This window comes from Eimeria necatrix, genomic scaffold (genome assembly GCF_000499385.1).
Source record: "Eimeria necatrix Houghton genomic scaffold, Enh_scaff8, whole genome shotgun sequence".
NCBI lineage: Eukaryota > Apicomplexa > Conoidasida > Eucoccidiorida > Eimeriidae > Eimeria > Eimeria necatrix.
The window spans coordinates 151945-167350 of NW_013654618.1; the positions used below are offsets into that span (position 1 = coordinate 151945).

The 15406-nt window shown below is 48.3% G+C and overlaps 2 protein-coding genes across 2 annotated transcripts; both read left to right on the forward strand.

Annotated features, from left to right (window-relative positions):
- On the forward strand, nt 1-1077 carry ENH_00082150 (hypothetical protein, conserved; the record flags this gene model as incomplete). Its single annotated transcript, XM_013583008.1, has 1 exon — nt 1-1077. One exon carries the CDS (start codon nt 1-3, stop codon nt 1075-1077), a length of 1077 nt encoding a protein of 358 aa, XP_013438462.1.
- A 10836-nt stretch (nt 1078-11913) lies between these two features.
- On the forward strand, nt 11914-15024 carry ENH_00082160 (RNA pseudouridylate synthase domain-containing protein, putative; the record flags this gene model as incomplete). Its single annotated transcript, XM_013583009.1, has 9 exons — nt 11914-12058; nt 12309-12486; nt 12939-13188; nt 13329-13385; nt 13531-13631; nt 13845-13938; nt 14103-14346; nt 14505-14699; nt 14918-15024. The coding sequence occupies 9 exons, from the start codon at nt 11914-11916 to the stop codon at nt 15022-15024; spliced, it is 1371 nt and encodes a 456-aa protein (XP_013438463.1).
- Nucleotides 15025-15406: the final 382 nt, after the last annotated feature.

Consider the following 15406-nt stretch of genomic DNA (forward strand, 5'->3'; position numbering starts at 1 on the left):
ATGCTTTCTCTCAGCTGCAAATCAAAACGCGCCGGAAACAGGGGGAGGCGGTTCTTGGGTTTACGTACACCTGGGAACACCCCGCCCCATCAGCAGTCGCAGCAACGCCTACATTTCAACCATAGCTCTGATTTTCGCCTTAATTCTGCACTGCAGCAGCAGCGCAGCAGAAATGACGTCTTTGCTGCCATCGAGCAGCGACATCAATCGAAGAAGCCGCTGCAAGCTTCATCGAGGGGTCCCCCGGAACTTAAGTCTGAATCGATTCGTGCAAACGAAGGAAAAAGCGATTCAGGACAGAAAAAGAAAGCGCCAAACTGCGGTCCAAGTAACAAGGGAGCAGTGGCCGAAGTGGGTGGGAGCAAGGAGGGTTGCGCATCAAAAGGGTGCCGCGAAGTAGGGAGAAAAAGAGAAATAGGTGAGGGGCAAGGGACAGAAAATGGCACAAATCACTTGAAGAGGAGGCGCATGTGTTCAAAGACGAAGTTGAATTCAGTAAAGGATGAAAGCACAGGCAAGGAGCACAAACCGTCAGACCGAACGAAGGCTGGTGGAGAAGACACGCACGCACAAGAGAGAAGAGACATCAGTAACAGGGCACAGCCAGCTCAGGATTGCAGCACCAAGCGGCAGCAGCAAACACAGCAGGATGAAAATGCGACAAAGCTTCAATTGGTGAAGCAGTTTGCATGTCGGGCTGCGGCCGTTGGCGCAAGCGCTACTGCTACCAGAGATCGGCTACAGGGCGGTCGTTTTCGTCACCTCAATGAATTTCTGTACACGAACAAAGGGGAGGCGGCGTTTGCAGAGTACCAGAGGGAGCCCGAATTATTTGATATTGTGCGTCCTCTGAAGTACTATTTTCGCTTTGTTTTGTTGGGTGAGGGGTGTAAGCAGAGGACACAAGGGTCTGTCAAGCCGCAGGAACAGGAGTTACGCTTCTCAGTTGTTTGTGCTTCTGTGTGTGCTACCGCTGCTGCTGCGGCTCTTGCTGAGCTTAATCCTATTGCTGCTTCTGCTTGTGCTCGCTTCAGTACCACGCGGGGTACCGCGCACAAGTTCGCCGTTGGCCTTTGAATCCTCTTGACATTGTGGCCGACTGGTTAGCAACAAAACCAAAAGAATGGATGTAAGTGAGACGTATGCTCAGCTGGAATACCTGGTATGCTGAGCCTGGGAAGGTTGAGTCTAGTACCGGCTTTTCAACTACATTTTTTTTCACGTATCCAGTTCATTAGTCGCCTAAAAATGACCAGTTAAATATTAATGTATGTGTGCTTTGGCTGATGCAGCATCGGCGATTTTGGATGTGGGGAGGCGGCATTAGCTCTTCGTTTTTCAGAGAGGTAGCGTAGCGGTTGGAACGCTAGCCATGGCGGTTGTTTCCAATGAAATCGCTTTCTAGCTGTTGTTTTTGTTATCGCCGTCATTAATGTGATACAGCTTAACTTGTGGCGTCATCCACCTATCTAACTAATATCGTGTGACAAGCACATTTGAAAAGATGCACGTTTGTTCCTCAATAGTACCTGCTGCTTTTGTTTTCCAAATGGATACTAATAAGCTAAACGCAGTTGCATGTATTTGCCCAGCCGATTAAAAAGCATTTGACGGGCAACACGGCAGCGCATCATTGTATTGCTGATGAGGGCTATCGTCCTGTGCCGTTTTTTAGTACTGTTTTCATCTTTATTGTGCATTTTTTATAGAACGTTTCACTCTTTCGACTTGGTTGCGGCAAACGAGCGGATTACGGCCTGCGACATTTCAAGTGTATGTATACCTCACACTTTCTTCCTCGGCAATATGTTTGTGAACAAATCTGCAGTGAATGCACCCTGCATTTATTTTCACTGCACTACTGCATGTCTCATTTGCCGTGTAAATAAAAGGAGTAGAGAAACAAATGCGTTGCTTGCGCTCAATTTTGTCCTTCATTTCGTATTTTTCTCCTGTCACCAGTTGCTGCTATCACCCTTCGAAACTAGACGAAATCATTATTAATTATGTATATTCATATCGCTGTGTACTGCTCTATGCGGCTCTTCTACAATTGATGTTAAGCAGTGATAGTAAACGTTGACGGGCACGTTCGTTGTCCTCTTTGGTTTTGCAGGTACCGTTGGCTAATGCAAGTTTAAACGTGGCTATATTCTGCTTGAGCTTGATGGGCCGCGATTGGCCTGCTTTCTTACGGGAGGCTCACAGACTGCTTAGACCGAGGTAAGTTCAGGGGGTATGATCCCGGTGTGGCAGGCCCTAGTTAGTAGCTCGCCTCTTTCTCCCACTTTGCGATTTAGGACACCTCTGCGTCAACTTTGTGAATGTTTACTCATATATCCAATCCTCGAAACTGTTGACCTCTCGGTGAAGGAGTGTTAACGTACGGGGACCCCACGGTTGTGCAGTTTCTGCCAGCCCGAGTGTTCAGACGTTCCGGCTCAGATTTTGTTTGCAGAGGGATTTTGATCATTGTTGAAGTGTCCTCCCGCATTCCGTCCCTGGCAGACTTCGTCGCAGCTATTGAAAGTTTGGGTTTTAAAAGCGTCAAGCAGGTACTGGGGCACCTCAGCATGCTTTGAATGCACAAGTGTCCAAGGGAGGGGGAAAACTCGGTATATTACCGCCGTACAAAATTCCTTCCCGTTCAGTAAACTAATTTGGTTTTCATGGCGCTGCATAGCTTGTGTATTTAGCTTTCCTAACTTTAGGGTAAATTTTCCATTCATTTAATGCAGAGACGCGCATATGTGTCGTACGCGTTTCTGCCCATTCAGAGGGACTTGGCCTCTTTTTTTGTCCTATTGGAGTTCTCACAAGAAAACAAAAAGAGCAAAACAGGAACAAGACTTTCCCCGAATCTGCTGCAACCCTGCCTCTACAAACGCCGCTAGCAGCAGCCGCCAACGTTGCAGCGGGAAGTACTTCCGCATGAGCGCAGCAGCAGCGGCACAGCAGGCTTCTGCTGTTTTCCTGCAGCAAAAGCAGCCGTCGTAAGAGTCGCAGAAGCAGCTGGAGACTTAACTGCCTCATGTAAATCACTTGAGAAAGAATTATTTGCAATATACTTCGTTCCAGACGTAAGACCAAAGCTCGCAAGCCCTTATTTGCTGTCTGTCTCCATTTTGCTGCCCCCCCTGCGGTGGCGCTCGTAGGCGATGGAGTCCTTTGGATAAGTAAAATGCATTAGACCGTACTGCAGCACAACAACCAGTGTGAAGTCCTTTTGGTTTTAAGCGGCTCTGCACATTTTGCTCAGAGCTGGTAATGGCTAGGTCCGGATAGGTCCGGGCGGATAATTTGCGCCCACAAAATATGATTTTTTCCTGCCAAGATAGTAATTAACTTGACATTAATTAACTTGTCTTACCAAAAAAAAGCAGACTGTCCAGGGAAACGCAGTGGCGACTAACAGCGCGTTCGCCAGTGCCTGCAGCAAGCGGTTGCAGATTTCATTTTTGAGCAGAAACATGCTTAGTTCTGACAAATGAGTTTATATAATCAGTGGGCATACCAAGCAGAGAAGGGACTGTACAGCTGCGACCAGCGACGACGGCAGCGGTGGCTACATTTTAGCACTTTTACGAGCAGCAAGAACACCAGCAGCGACTGCAGGCGTAGCTCTTCCACTTCATTTGCTCGTATTTGCTTGTCTCTTACGTCTGTATTCCTCTGGCTGTCTGCAGCAGCGTGAAACGGCACTCCTGTTCTGTAGCCAAAGATAGACTCGGCTACAACGCAACGCACAGCACTTCATGAGGCGAAAATGACAAACTGAAAGGACAGTTGGGGCTTCATAGTTTGTCTAGCAGCGCCTGGCCCCTGCTCTGCACAAAACTAGCAACGGACAGTGCGCCTGCAGCGCCGGGTGGGAACATACTGCGCAGCGTTGCGGCATGCATATATATTCATGTATAGTAAGTGCTTGAGTTCGTCTGTTTGTATGCTATATTTGTGCATGTATTTATGGGAGCTAAATAGAGACGGAATGGGCAGTGTGACAAGGTGCAGGTACGTTTTCCAATACAAATTAGCTTGTGTCCACCAAGATATTGCTCAAGTGACTAAACAGCATATCGTAGCAAAAGGGCACCGTTAAGCAAACGTATCGTAGTAACCCCCAAGTATGCGCCGTGGCATGCACATTAAATGCACAGTGAGAAAACAGCATTCGCGAGCAGCAGCAACACCATCGACAAAACTAGTTTATTCGGAACCTCAAGCAATTAAGTCGCCCACGCATCAATGAGTAGTTTTACATATGTGTAACAGATCAGGGAGCGCCTGCTCTAGATACAAGTGAACCTGTAAGTTCACGGAAGAGAGACCAATACAACCCACGCACTTTCGTCCGCTACGCTTTTTGTCGTTGTGACTAAAAGCATATTGAGTAAAATAACATCACGTGTTAGGAAGGAATAAAAGGTAGAAAATGTATAGCTACTTAACTGAATAGGGACTAACCTAGCAGTGCAATCACCGGGGAACCCAACATAGCAGAGACGCTCCCCTCTATTGCTATTTGTGTCGCAAAGACCGTAGCCCGGGAGTTTGCCTCTACGATTTCGGATAAAATGGGACGGTTGACTCCAGTGGGACACCAGGATATAGCGAAGCCTGCAAGGGTCACAGAGAACACTACATAACGAAAAGAGAAAAATCGAAAAATATTGAAGGTAGAAAATATCAAAAATCACAGAGGAAAGGAAAATCGAACCAACAGCACTAACACCCTTTAGAGCAAAAAAGACTAAGTAATAATCAAGCGCGAAAGTTAAATCACGAATCATGAGACACACAACGTACAACATATATTAAACAAATGGGGTGGAGACAGCGTCTGCTGGGACCGGATACAGTAAGCGCCAACAACGGGGCAATAAAGCAAGTAACTCCAACACAATTTTTTTTTAGATAAAGCAACAAGGCCCGTTTCCTTTTCGTTTCGTGCGTTCTCTTACCTAGGACTAGCATATCAACTGCATAGAACCCGAAATACTCTGGTCTTCTCGGGATCCCCAGCAAGCCAATATAAATAAGAGGAAGAGCAAGTAGAGTGCCACACTGCCCGACAAGGGGTCGCCCATGGCAAGGGCTCCATTTCTCGGCTTGGTCGCCCAGCCAGCCTCCAAAGAGAGAGCCAAGGAGGCCCCCAACGAGGGGGCAGGCGGTAAGGAGAGACGCCTGCCAGTCCGGCATGCCAACATATTCGAAGTACAAGGTGTAGAATTGAAATGCATGCAGAGGAATATAGCCACATATGCCTTGCAGCAGCAAGAGCAAGAACGTGCGGCTCAGTGCGGCATGACAGAAACTCGCGCACTGTGCATACAACCCTTGACACAGCGTAGGTTGAAGTGTAAAGTCATATGGATATTCAGACATTTGCAAGCCATCAACAGAATCTGCAGGTTGTTCATTCACTATCATTGTCGTTTTTGTCTGCTGACTTCGCCGGGGCTCTTTCGCTACAATTTGCACTAGAGCTGCTGCGAACAGAGAGATAACGCCCGCTGAGAAGAAAGCAACACGCCACCCCTGCAAAGCGAAAGGCAAAAGCACAATTCATTGACTAGCTTATTAACTTACTGAGCATATTAGTTCACCTAAAGTGCAGCAACGGCACACGCAAGAAACTACGGCTCCGCTGGAACTCAGGTCCTTCTTGGCTGCCCGCCAGAGTTGTATGGTTTGATTGTGTCTGTTCTAGTTGCTAGTTTGCAGAATTCACCTTCACCCCTTCTATAACGGTAAGATTCGCGACAGAGCCGCCTATCATCGCGCCTAGAATGCACCCTGAAACGAAAATACAGCACCTCCACACACATATACTTAAGTGCATGTAAGCTAAATCTTTTATGCATTCGCTTAAATGCATGCGCTTGTAATTATTTCTATGTGTGCACTCATATCTATGTATGGCTCCACAGAAGCGTTCACATATCCATGTATTTGCAAATATATGCGGAACCTTGTGGGCACGGATGAGGCGCTGTCCAGATTTTATAGTTTGGCTTTTTCATGGTTTAGGGTTTGGAAGGTTGAGTCTATGGTTCACCGGCACACAGGAAAAGCTGGAGCCACCCGAAGTGCTCGCCTCTCATAGTCGGAGGGAAGAGATCGGCTATGAGCGACTGAGCCACAGGGCCAATGCTGAAAGCCAAGCCAGTGTACAAACATATCCATCAGGCTGAAAACTATGATTACAGCATCACCAAAATAAAGCGAGAACGTCAGAAGAGGGGAAAAAAGAAGCTTATTAAAACAAACAGAGACACAACCATGCAGGAATAGCATCCAAGCAACAGTAGCGACGCCTGAATCACTGCACTATAATCGGCTCTGTGTGGCGTGCTGTGCCCAAATAGATTACGGTTTAAGACTGCCTATTCCACTGTAGTTTGCTACATACCTAGCCATGGCCACCCCGTTTAGCGCCTTTAAAAGGCAAAACTGCCAAAATTTGGTAGCGGAGGCCAATAGTACGGCCACAACGCCCCATCCAGCGCAGCCTAGGGCCAGAAGCCGCACGCGGGAGGTGCGGTCCGCTAAAAGTCCCCATAGAAGGCCTGATATGGCTTGAGATACACTCTTAAAAGAGGAAACAGGCAGCAATAGAAGGAGAAACACGGAATGGGCGACAATACACTCATTGAGGACGAACCAGTGTCTAAATGAAGTACTCAAGGTTCCAAATCAAAAAGTTCGCCACGAACTTGCCTGGTAAAATACCAAGGATCCCAAGTCCTGCAGTGCCCACCGAAAGTCCGACTGCAGCGATTTGAAACTGGCCGGCATCAATTGCATATCGACCCCCTCTATGCCGGACACCACGTTCAAAACTGCAGTGTGCAAACATTCTAACAACGAGGCCAAAATATGATATTGATAATGGCGTAGAACGAACTTAAATATAGCAAGTGGCCAAACGAGAGTCAAAAAAACGAAGTGGTTGAAGGAAAACACACCTGCCTGGGTGCGGGCAGTGGAAGGCCTCAATTTAAACTCGTTGCCGTTCGTCGCTTTGGTAGGAGTGCCATTGCTGTAGTAATGGACACACACAGACCGTCGTAAACTGAGTTAGAACGGCGCAAGCAGAAACTGGGAAGTGCCGAGTCGGTTTGCACGTGTCCCCGTTATCTCTTTCTTTGGCTGTGGAAATGCGGTTCACAGAGGAATAAAGGCTTGATAGTGATCGAATGCTGTCTCATTTGTGCTTTCGTCACACTCTGAGTCGTAGTGTCCAGTTGGCTGCCGCAGGAGGACCTGTGAGGGCCTTTCGCCGCTGCTGCTAGGCGCTTCATTTCCTGCTGCTACTGAAGTAGGAGCTGTGGCAGGAGAAGGATTCATGGTATTCAGAGTTGCTGGATCTGCTGCCAGCAGTGCGGTCTAAGCGCAGCTGCTGCCGAAACTGGGTTGGATTAGAGCACCACTGTCTTGGCATAGGAGGGACGGCGACAATGTACATGAAAGAAGCGGTGGCCTTACACACTTAAATTTGTCAATTTGAAAACATAAACGAAAAATGCAATGAATGGTAGGTAGGTAGGTATGCAGCCGCGAAGAGTCCGCGCCGTCCTGGGCTTAATCTGGTCGGTGATGCGATCGAGTCAACTGAAGTATGCAAGCAAAGAGCAGGATCAGCAAGTATGAGGTGGGCCTAAATAGTTGGTCTGCTGCTGTTTGTGCTCGAGAATATTGACACGAAGATTACTGAGGAAGGCTTGGACACAACGCGCAACCGCGATCCGAAGAGTTGCAGCTTCTGGTGACTCGGCTGCTTCTCTGCTATCTCCTCCAACTCTTCTGTTACACGTTTGATGGTGAAGTAGATGAAATCTCATATAAGTATTGAGCTTCTTTAAAGTCGAAAGGTTGAGAAGAGCCTTTTGCGTTTTGTTCGAGTGCGTAACGTTGCTATTGAGGCCAGTGGTAGGGCCGCTGTGGTGCCGTACTTCCAAAACGTCTTTGCATACTCCTCAGGTGTAAAAATTCATTCAAATGACCAATTAAGTGCAGTTGGCAATGTTCAAAGAGGGACAAATGAGCATTCCAAGATTTGCAGACAAGGAAGCCTGGAGACAGCACAGAGTCCACTTTAGCTTGTTTGCCGACCTTATTGCCAACCTCCGTTATTGTGTTTGCCCTGACTCCAGCGTGAAGGATCAAAAGTTACACTAAAACATTAACAGGCAATATATGAGATCCACTGCTTGTAAATGACAAAGTTGCCGAGAGCCTGTATCATCAGCGTATGGAAGCAGTGTTAGAGGCCCGTACTTGATGCAGTAGCATTCAGCTCTACTTTCTTGTAGGGCCACTTGGGCACTAATTAATGTTCTTTCTGCTTTAATCATGTTGAGGTGACCCTATCGCTATTGCTTGACCGGCCCTTTATGAAATTATTCACTAAGTAGACCACGGGCCCTGCCTATCAGTTGGGGGCAGCTCCCAGAAATAATGAAGCACGCTAAGCTCTTGTTATGAATTAAAAGTTCAAGGACCACTTATTTTGGTTTACAGAAGTACGGAACACCATTCACACGCACCAATAATACTCACCACGGATGTACGGAGCACGGGGAGCATAGGGGACGAAACAGTCAGTATCTTCGGTTCTCAAAGGCCAGGGATCCGCAGATTTTCTCTCGAAAGCAATATATACGCCGGCAGGAGGACGAACTCTCACACAGCCAAGGAACATGCACAGAAGATGGCCTACTCCCCATGAGATCTTGTGCTGAGCGTCCACCAGTCACACGTCCTTAATTTTCTTTCTCATAGTAAGTGATACTCGTAAACCAAATTTGCTGCCACTAAAGAATGTCGTCAACGCATCAAAGTGAGATTTCCAGATGTCGTTCTGCCTCGTGGGCAGTCCAGTCCTTTCGCCAGATGACCAAAAAGGACGTGGCCGAGTCAAAGTTTCGCCCGCTGCACAGTGATGGCTTCCTAACTTCCCCGTTATTGCAAGAAGCTTCTCCACTGCCCACGATAAAGATACATTCTTCAGGAAATCAACCCAGTCTAAGCTGCTATCATTCTGCAGTAACCCGTTTAATAAAGCTACTTAAGATGCCATCTTCCAAGAAGACTTTAAAGGTTTGACGAACAGCCTCTCACGAGGTAGGTGTAATCATACCCATGCTCTGCAGTGCGTCCTTTTCTGAATTACCATCTTCTCACATAACGACTTGAACCACAACTAGGGCACGCACTCTCTTGCTATACGCATAGCACCTCGTTTCGCACCATCGTAACACTCGACTCTATCCTTCAACTCTGGGATTTTTCGTATCTCTATTTAGACTAACGGTGGCTGGCTCTTCCCCTCGACTTCTCACTCTGGATGCGCTGTGCAATATTGGGCCGCTGATCCTGCCGATTCATCTAGGGCTGTGGCCGCTACTTTCCGTCTGATGAAACCTCGATGGCGCTGGGGCCTGTCACCACGGCTCATATCATTGCTTTTCACTATTCCTTTATTGCATATATTTGCTCTGTTAAAAAGTACTTCGCTTCCGTCTCGTTGGTCCCCTGTAGCGGCCTGTTTTTTGGCTGAAGGGCTCTAAAGAAGCTAACAAAATCACCAGTATCATGCGCAGTTTTCCCACGCTTGCTACCTGGCCTTTTCACTCGTCAGGTCCTTTCAATACGAGAGCAGCACAGAGAAATGGGGGCGTAGCCCCCTTGCACTCGAAACAGGTGTACCCATCCCCAGTCTTCACCTCCCGTTTGTAACCTGCCTCACGTCTTTGCTGAGTCTCTCCGTCAAAGACTCCCACTCATTGGCACAGATCTTGCTTGTTCAATAGGCTATGGAGTTCTCACTAGTGTCTGCAGTATCTTGTGCCTCAGATAGACTTAAGGGTATCGGCCACCTCTTGCAACGAAGTTTGTGTCACCAGCCCGGCGTGTTAAAGCAGATACCGCAGTATCAGGCAGTGACGCCAAAGTACTGAACAAGCTTGCCTTTTGGAGGCGGCTCACATTGACCCAGCATAAAGGAGAACTTTGCTGGGTAGTGAACAAGGCCTTTCTTCCAACTGGGACGTGGGGAATAATCTGACGTTGGGTTGTGCCTGGACCCATTTCAAGTCGTTTGAATTAATATTTGAAACATTTATGAGGAACCAGCACATCTCAATTAGAACCCACGTCTTCCTGTCCTGCATCTAGACCAAATGCAATAACTCCCCCATTGCTGCATTGGTTTCGAAGACGTAAACAGCACGGTTGTCCGGCTTCTGTTGTACTGCTAGCATAGTGCTATCACTGATTTCTACTCTGTCATCCTCTTATGCATGTGACTTGAGAGCGAGAAAATGAGTCCCTCCACTCGTGGAATTCTGCAGTTTGACTTTATTTTCCGGCCGCTCGTAGTGCCTAGTCCTCACGTGCAGCATCTTCTCGCTGCGTAGACACATTTGAGTACACCCATTCAAAGCGTCTTATTCCAAAACGTCTTCTTCACTTGGTTCTTATGTGCGGGTTGCGTACTCAGAAACACATCCAGGGGCAGTGCCCAACTGTAGTGAGGCAAGCCCACACCGGCTTGCAGATACAACCGTGTAAAACACTGTTCCAGAAACCTGAGCTGCACTGCATGCGTCTAATAAGGCAGGACACACTCAGGAGAAAAATACGGGGTACGTCATACAACGTGACATTTTAAAATGAGAAACACCTTAATTATGTCGCCTTACTCTAAGGAGCAAAACGCTTTTTCTAAGCTTCTATGGTTGCTAAGCCTCTTAGCAGCCTCTGCCAGAGGCCTTGCAGCTGGCGCCAGAGGCTTGAAGGACTCTTAGCATCCCATTGTTTTTTACCTTCCATAACACATTTATTGCTTATGCTTGTGGAGCTTTTTCCGTAACGTTTTTTGCAGTTTTCGTACCCCACTATTATGCCTTGAACTACTCCATATCCCGTGTTCGGCATTAAGACGTCACTTGGGTCCCTGGCGCACGAGTTGCTTGTAACGGAAGCGATACTAAGTTTTAATTGAGCATTGACACATGTTTACTGCTTTTCTGACTCCAATTTTTCAAATGAAGGCATCAACAGCAGTTTTCCCCTCCGTAACTCTGGCGGGGGACGAAGACTAATCATAGTCGCCGGGGGCCTCCTTCTGCATTGAATTGCTGCGGTTTGCCTGTACCAGACTAACGTAAAGACGGGAAGAACTAGTGCAGTCCATTATGTTTATAAACTGACTCGCGCACCGGCCTAGTCAATCAATGTGCGATTTCTCGCGCTGCGGCAGGCGCTGCGGCAGGCGCAGCATTGTGGAAGGAACATGCAAAACAGCTGAAACAATCATTTCATATGCATTGATATTGGTTAACATGGCCCAAAATTAAACCACGTGCATTCGTCCTGTGCAAATGGAAGCGAGGGAAGATGTTCATGTGGCACTTCACTCGGGTCTTCATTGATGCTTGCAATCGCAAACTTTTGCACGAGGGGAGCCGCTGCAGCACTAGGAAAGATTCGTCTCGCCCTGTTACATTCGAGACTGACAAACATCGGAGGCTTCTCTGCTGCGCCACCAACTGAAACCTGTTCTCCGCTTCCGCACTGATGAATCCGACGCAAAAGCTGGCTTCAACATGGGGCCTAGGAAGTGTTCGGTTTCTGCATACTGATGCAGCTTTCATTTGCCATAAAGTCCCGCGCGAGTTTGGCTGTGGCTTCCCGCAGCATCTTGCGACTGGAGAGCTTCGTAGCTACAGCAGGCGTGTGCATCGTGTCTTCACCTCCACAAATAGTCAAGCCTCTGGTGCCTGCGAGTCAAACGACGCCATGCAAGCCGACCCAGAAAATGCGAGTATTGAACCACTTCTAGCTCCGCATGTTGACCCCAAGAAGGCGCACAACAGAGAGCGTGGCGACTCACCTATCACTGGCAATATGGCAAGACCTCAGCAATCTCTGTCTCCGAAGACTAGCTTTCCTCTACTCACAGCCGCATCTGCCCGTGCCGGGGAGGTGCTCGACGGACAAAGGAGCAGTGACACGATTGTACCTGCAGCGCAAGCCCTGGGCGATGCTGTGGGTGCATGCACCAGAGCCGCATGCGATAAGCCTCTACAGCTATTACCGGAGCCTTCAACGCCTGAAAAACTGGAGAAAGAGAGAGGCAAATGACACCTGACTAGTTCTACTTTACATGCTCCTCGAGTAATAGTTTGCCAGCAGCCGCCAAAAGTTTACCTCTAGTTGTGCATTGTCATCGATGTGTACGTAATTGGACCGACAGCACGATGACGTATGCGCTCCCTCATTCTCTGCCTGCATTGTTGCAGAGGCCGCAGGCCTATCTGTTTTTCGCATCGGCTCCAACAGAACAAAATCAAGCAAAAATCAAACTCCGGATTCGTCTCAAAGAGTCAGTCGACTACTGCAGGGGCTCTGCGGCTGTTCCTGGCCCTCGGCACAGAAAATGCTGCGCCGCAAGGAAGCCTTTGTAGTAACTAAGGACAAGTGAGATCGTCAGCCGGCGCTTGTGTACACACTACATTTTAATATGGGTTTAGTGTTTGCGTGAGGTGTGTACACTGTACGTCATGCAGCATACCGCACTGTGGTGCACTTTGTCAATGAAGCCACACTTCTTAATATTCTTTCGGGAAGTTTAACGATAAATCTGCATCCGCAGGTACTTTGTTAGTATGCTCTTCTGCGTAGAACTTACATCCGTGGACGGTTGCGATTACGTTCCCTCCTATTAACGTACATGAACAAATCCCGTGCAAACACAATCAAACGCAGAATTCGTTTGTACTTCTCTTCGCACTATTTACATTGTTTCTCCATATTTTTTGTATTTTGCACTGCTGTCTATTCCTAGGTGCTTCGGTTGTTTCTCTGGTCACTGCTACTGCTGTTCTTGGTTGCACTGGCTAGTTGCAGTTGCATTCGATGCTTGCTTGCAGAAACGCGGGAGAGCACCTCCAACAAATAAGAGATACGAAGAGACGGAAGCCCATTCCTATGGGCACGCGGCTTGAGCCAGGCGACTGCCTGTACTTTCCCAGCACTAACAGCATCTCTGACAGCAGCAGTCTAGTGTGCAGACAGCAGCAGCAGAAGCAACAGCAAAAGCACAGGGAACTCTTGCTGTTTTCAGACGCAGATTTTGTAGTGGTCAATAAGCCACATGGAGCTCCACTAAAGAAACTTGCAGTAGGTTAAGGAGCCATCAAGGGCCTGCGCCCCTTACAAATTGCATTTGCTGCAAAACTAACGGAATGATTGTGTTTCCTTCCCCAGAAGGTTAGCTATGATTGTCGTAATTGGACTCTTGCACTGCTTTTTTGCTGTAGCGTGAGCTGACGGCTTTCTTAGAGGATACTTCGGGCGCATCTGCAGGCGCAGCAGAGGTACCATTATAAATAGCATCGCTGTTAAATTTGTGCAGCACCACAGTTAAACATTGGCCTGCAACAACAGTCAGATCTAGTCACCACCACCATACACAATGCTGCCTGTTTTATGAGTTTCTTCTCTCTGCCTTGTTTATCTCAGCCCTTAGTGCCTTTGACTGGCCACGATCACCACTGCAGCGGAGCGGTGCTGCTGTGCCGCAGTCGTTCTCTGGCATCAACTATGCGCACGTCAATTATTGAGTAAAAAGAGAGATGAACCACAGTGCATACCTACAGAAGACTTCCTCGCTTTCACGTCACTTTTTCTGAATTGATTGCTTTTCTTTGATGCGCCTCCTGTCTTCAGTGTGTCGTGGCTTTACTATTAGTTTCCCTACTGCTAGAATTAGTATTGTGGGTATAAATATCAGTGTCATCGTTGTTCACTTCGTTGGGCGTGTCCTCTGACCGCAGTGGGGGGTTCGGGACTCAGAAGATTCTTACCATTGTAGAGGGGAGTCCTCCTGGCAGCAGCGGCGTTGTGAAGATTCCTCTTAGGCTGGACCAGGTCCGTTCAAAATATACCTATGCCAAATCTGGTTGTCTGGTTGTCGCTTCGGCTCACCATTAATCCCCTACTTGATGTATTGCAACTGCATCTGCATCAAGTTTGTTTGCTCTTCTTTGAATTAGTACATTGGATGAGGCCTCTGCGCTGTTTGGTGTTTTTAGACAGTTGGCGCTGCGCTACCATGCTGTACGCATTTAGGAGGTTCCGCTGCGGTTACGCAGTGGACGGTGTTGCGCACAATGAAGGCATCAGTTGATAGACACGGTGCCTATAACCAGCCGAACAAGGGCTTGTGGGGGCCCATGAGGAGTCCGATATGGAATGACAGGCAGCGGATATCAGTGCTGCTTCTAGAGACCGAACTTCGGCTATCGCGCGACCAAGTCCGCGCTCATTGCGCATTTGGTGGGAGCTGTATCGAAAGCATCGGCAGCAGCGGAAGCTGTAGCAGTCGCTGGCTGTTTTTAAGACCTAGCAGTCCGTCGCTGCTGGGGCCGACTAAGCCGAAAAACACTGACAGAAGTATGCAAGAAACAAATATACTGTGTTATTGCTGCGTGCAGGTCTGCGCTGTCCGGTGAAAGGCGACCAGCTGTATACGCAGCTGCTGAAGATGTGGCAACGGGCCGAGCAACAGCAGAAATGTTCTTCGGCTGACGCTATCCCAGAGAAAAGCGATGAAATGGGAAAAGAACAAGCAAGAGAACGGGTGACACTCCCGTTGCATGTTGCGCAGATAAAGTGGAGGACGCTCGCAGGTAGGGCATACGGCGTAGCTCTAACTCGACATTGCATTCCGGGTAACAGCGACGAATCGCAATAGCTCCAGTAGGAGCTATGTACGAATCGTCGATTCCCACGCAGGCGTGCAGGGCCCCAACGTGTACCAGTTAAAGAGACAGATATAGACGGTGCACAGTGCATTGCACCCACCGAGTACAACACTGCAAATTGTGCCGTTCTGAACTCTACGCAGGAACAGAAGTAACGGTGTCCGCTCCAGTAGGCGATTCTGCCTGCGCCGAATTTAAGGCCTGTGGGCTTTCCTGCGGAGTGAACACTCCGAAGTGGTTGGCTCTTTGAGAAGCTGCATATGCAAATTATTCAACTTATGCACGCGGCAAGATTACTAATTAGATGTGTAGACAGCGTGCTGCTTACAGGTACAAGTGCCTAACTTGGATGCATAGGAACAGTGATCACTTGGGCACACAACCATTACATTCAGCACGAAACATCACCTCTGTAGACTACTGGCGTGACCCCACTAGCCGTAAGCGCCTGAGACGAAGTGGCTAAGAACAGCTTGCAAAGGTAAGCTGCATAGCTCTAAGCGGGCACTACTTCTAGGGTAAAGAGCGTGTGACACCGCAAATGCGCTGTCGACGGATCTCAGCTTTCGCCTCAGAACTAAAGGCGCATAGTTCCATCGGTCAGACTGAGCTACACCAGTCAGTTAGTGCCG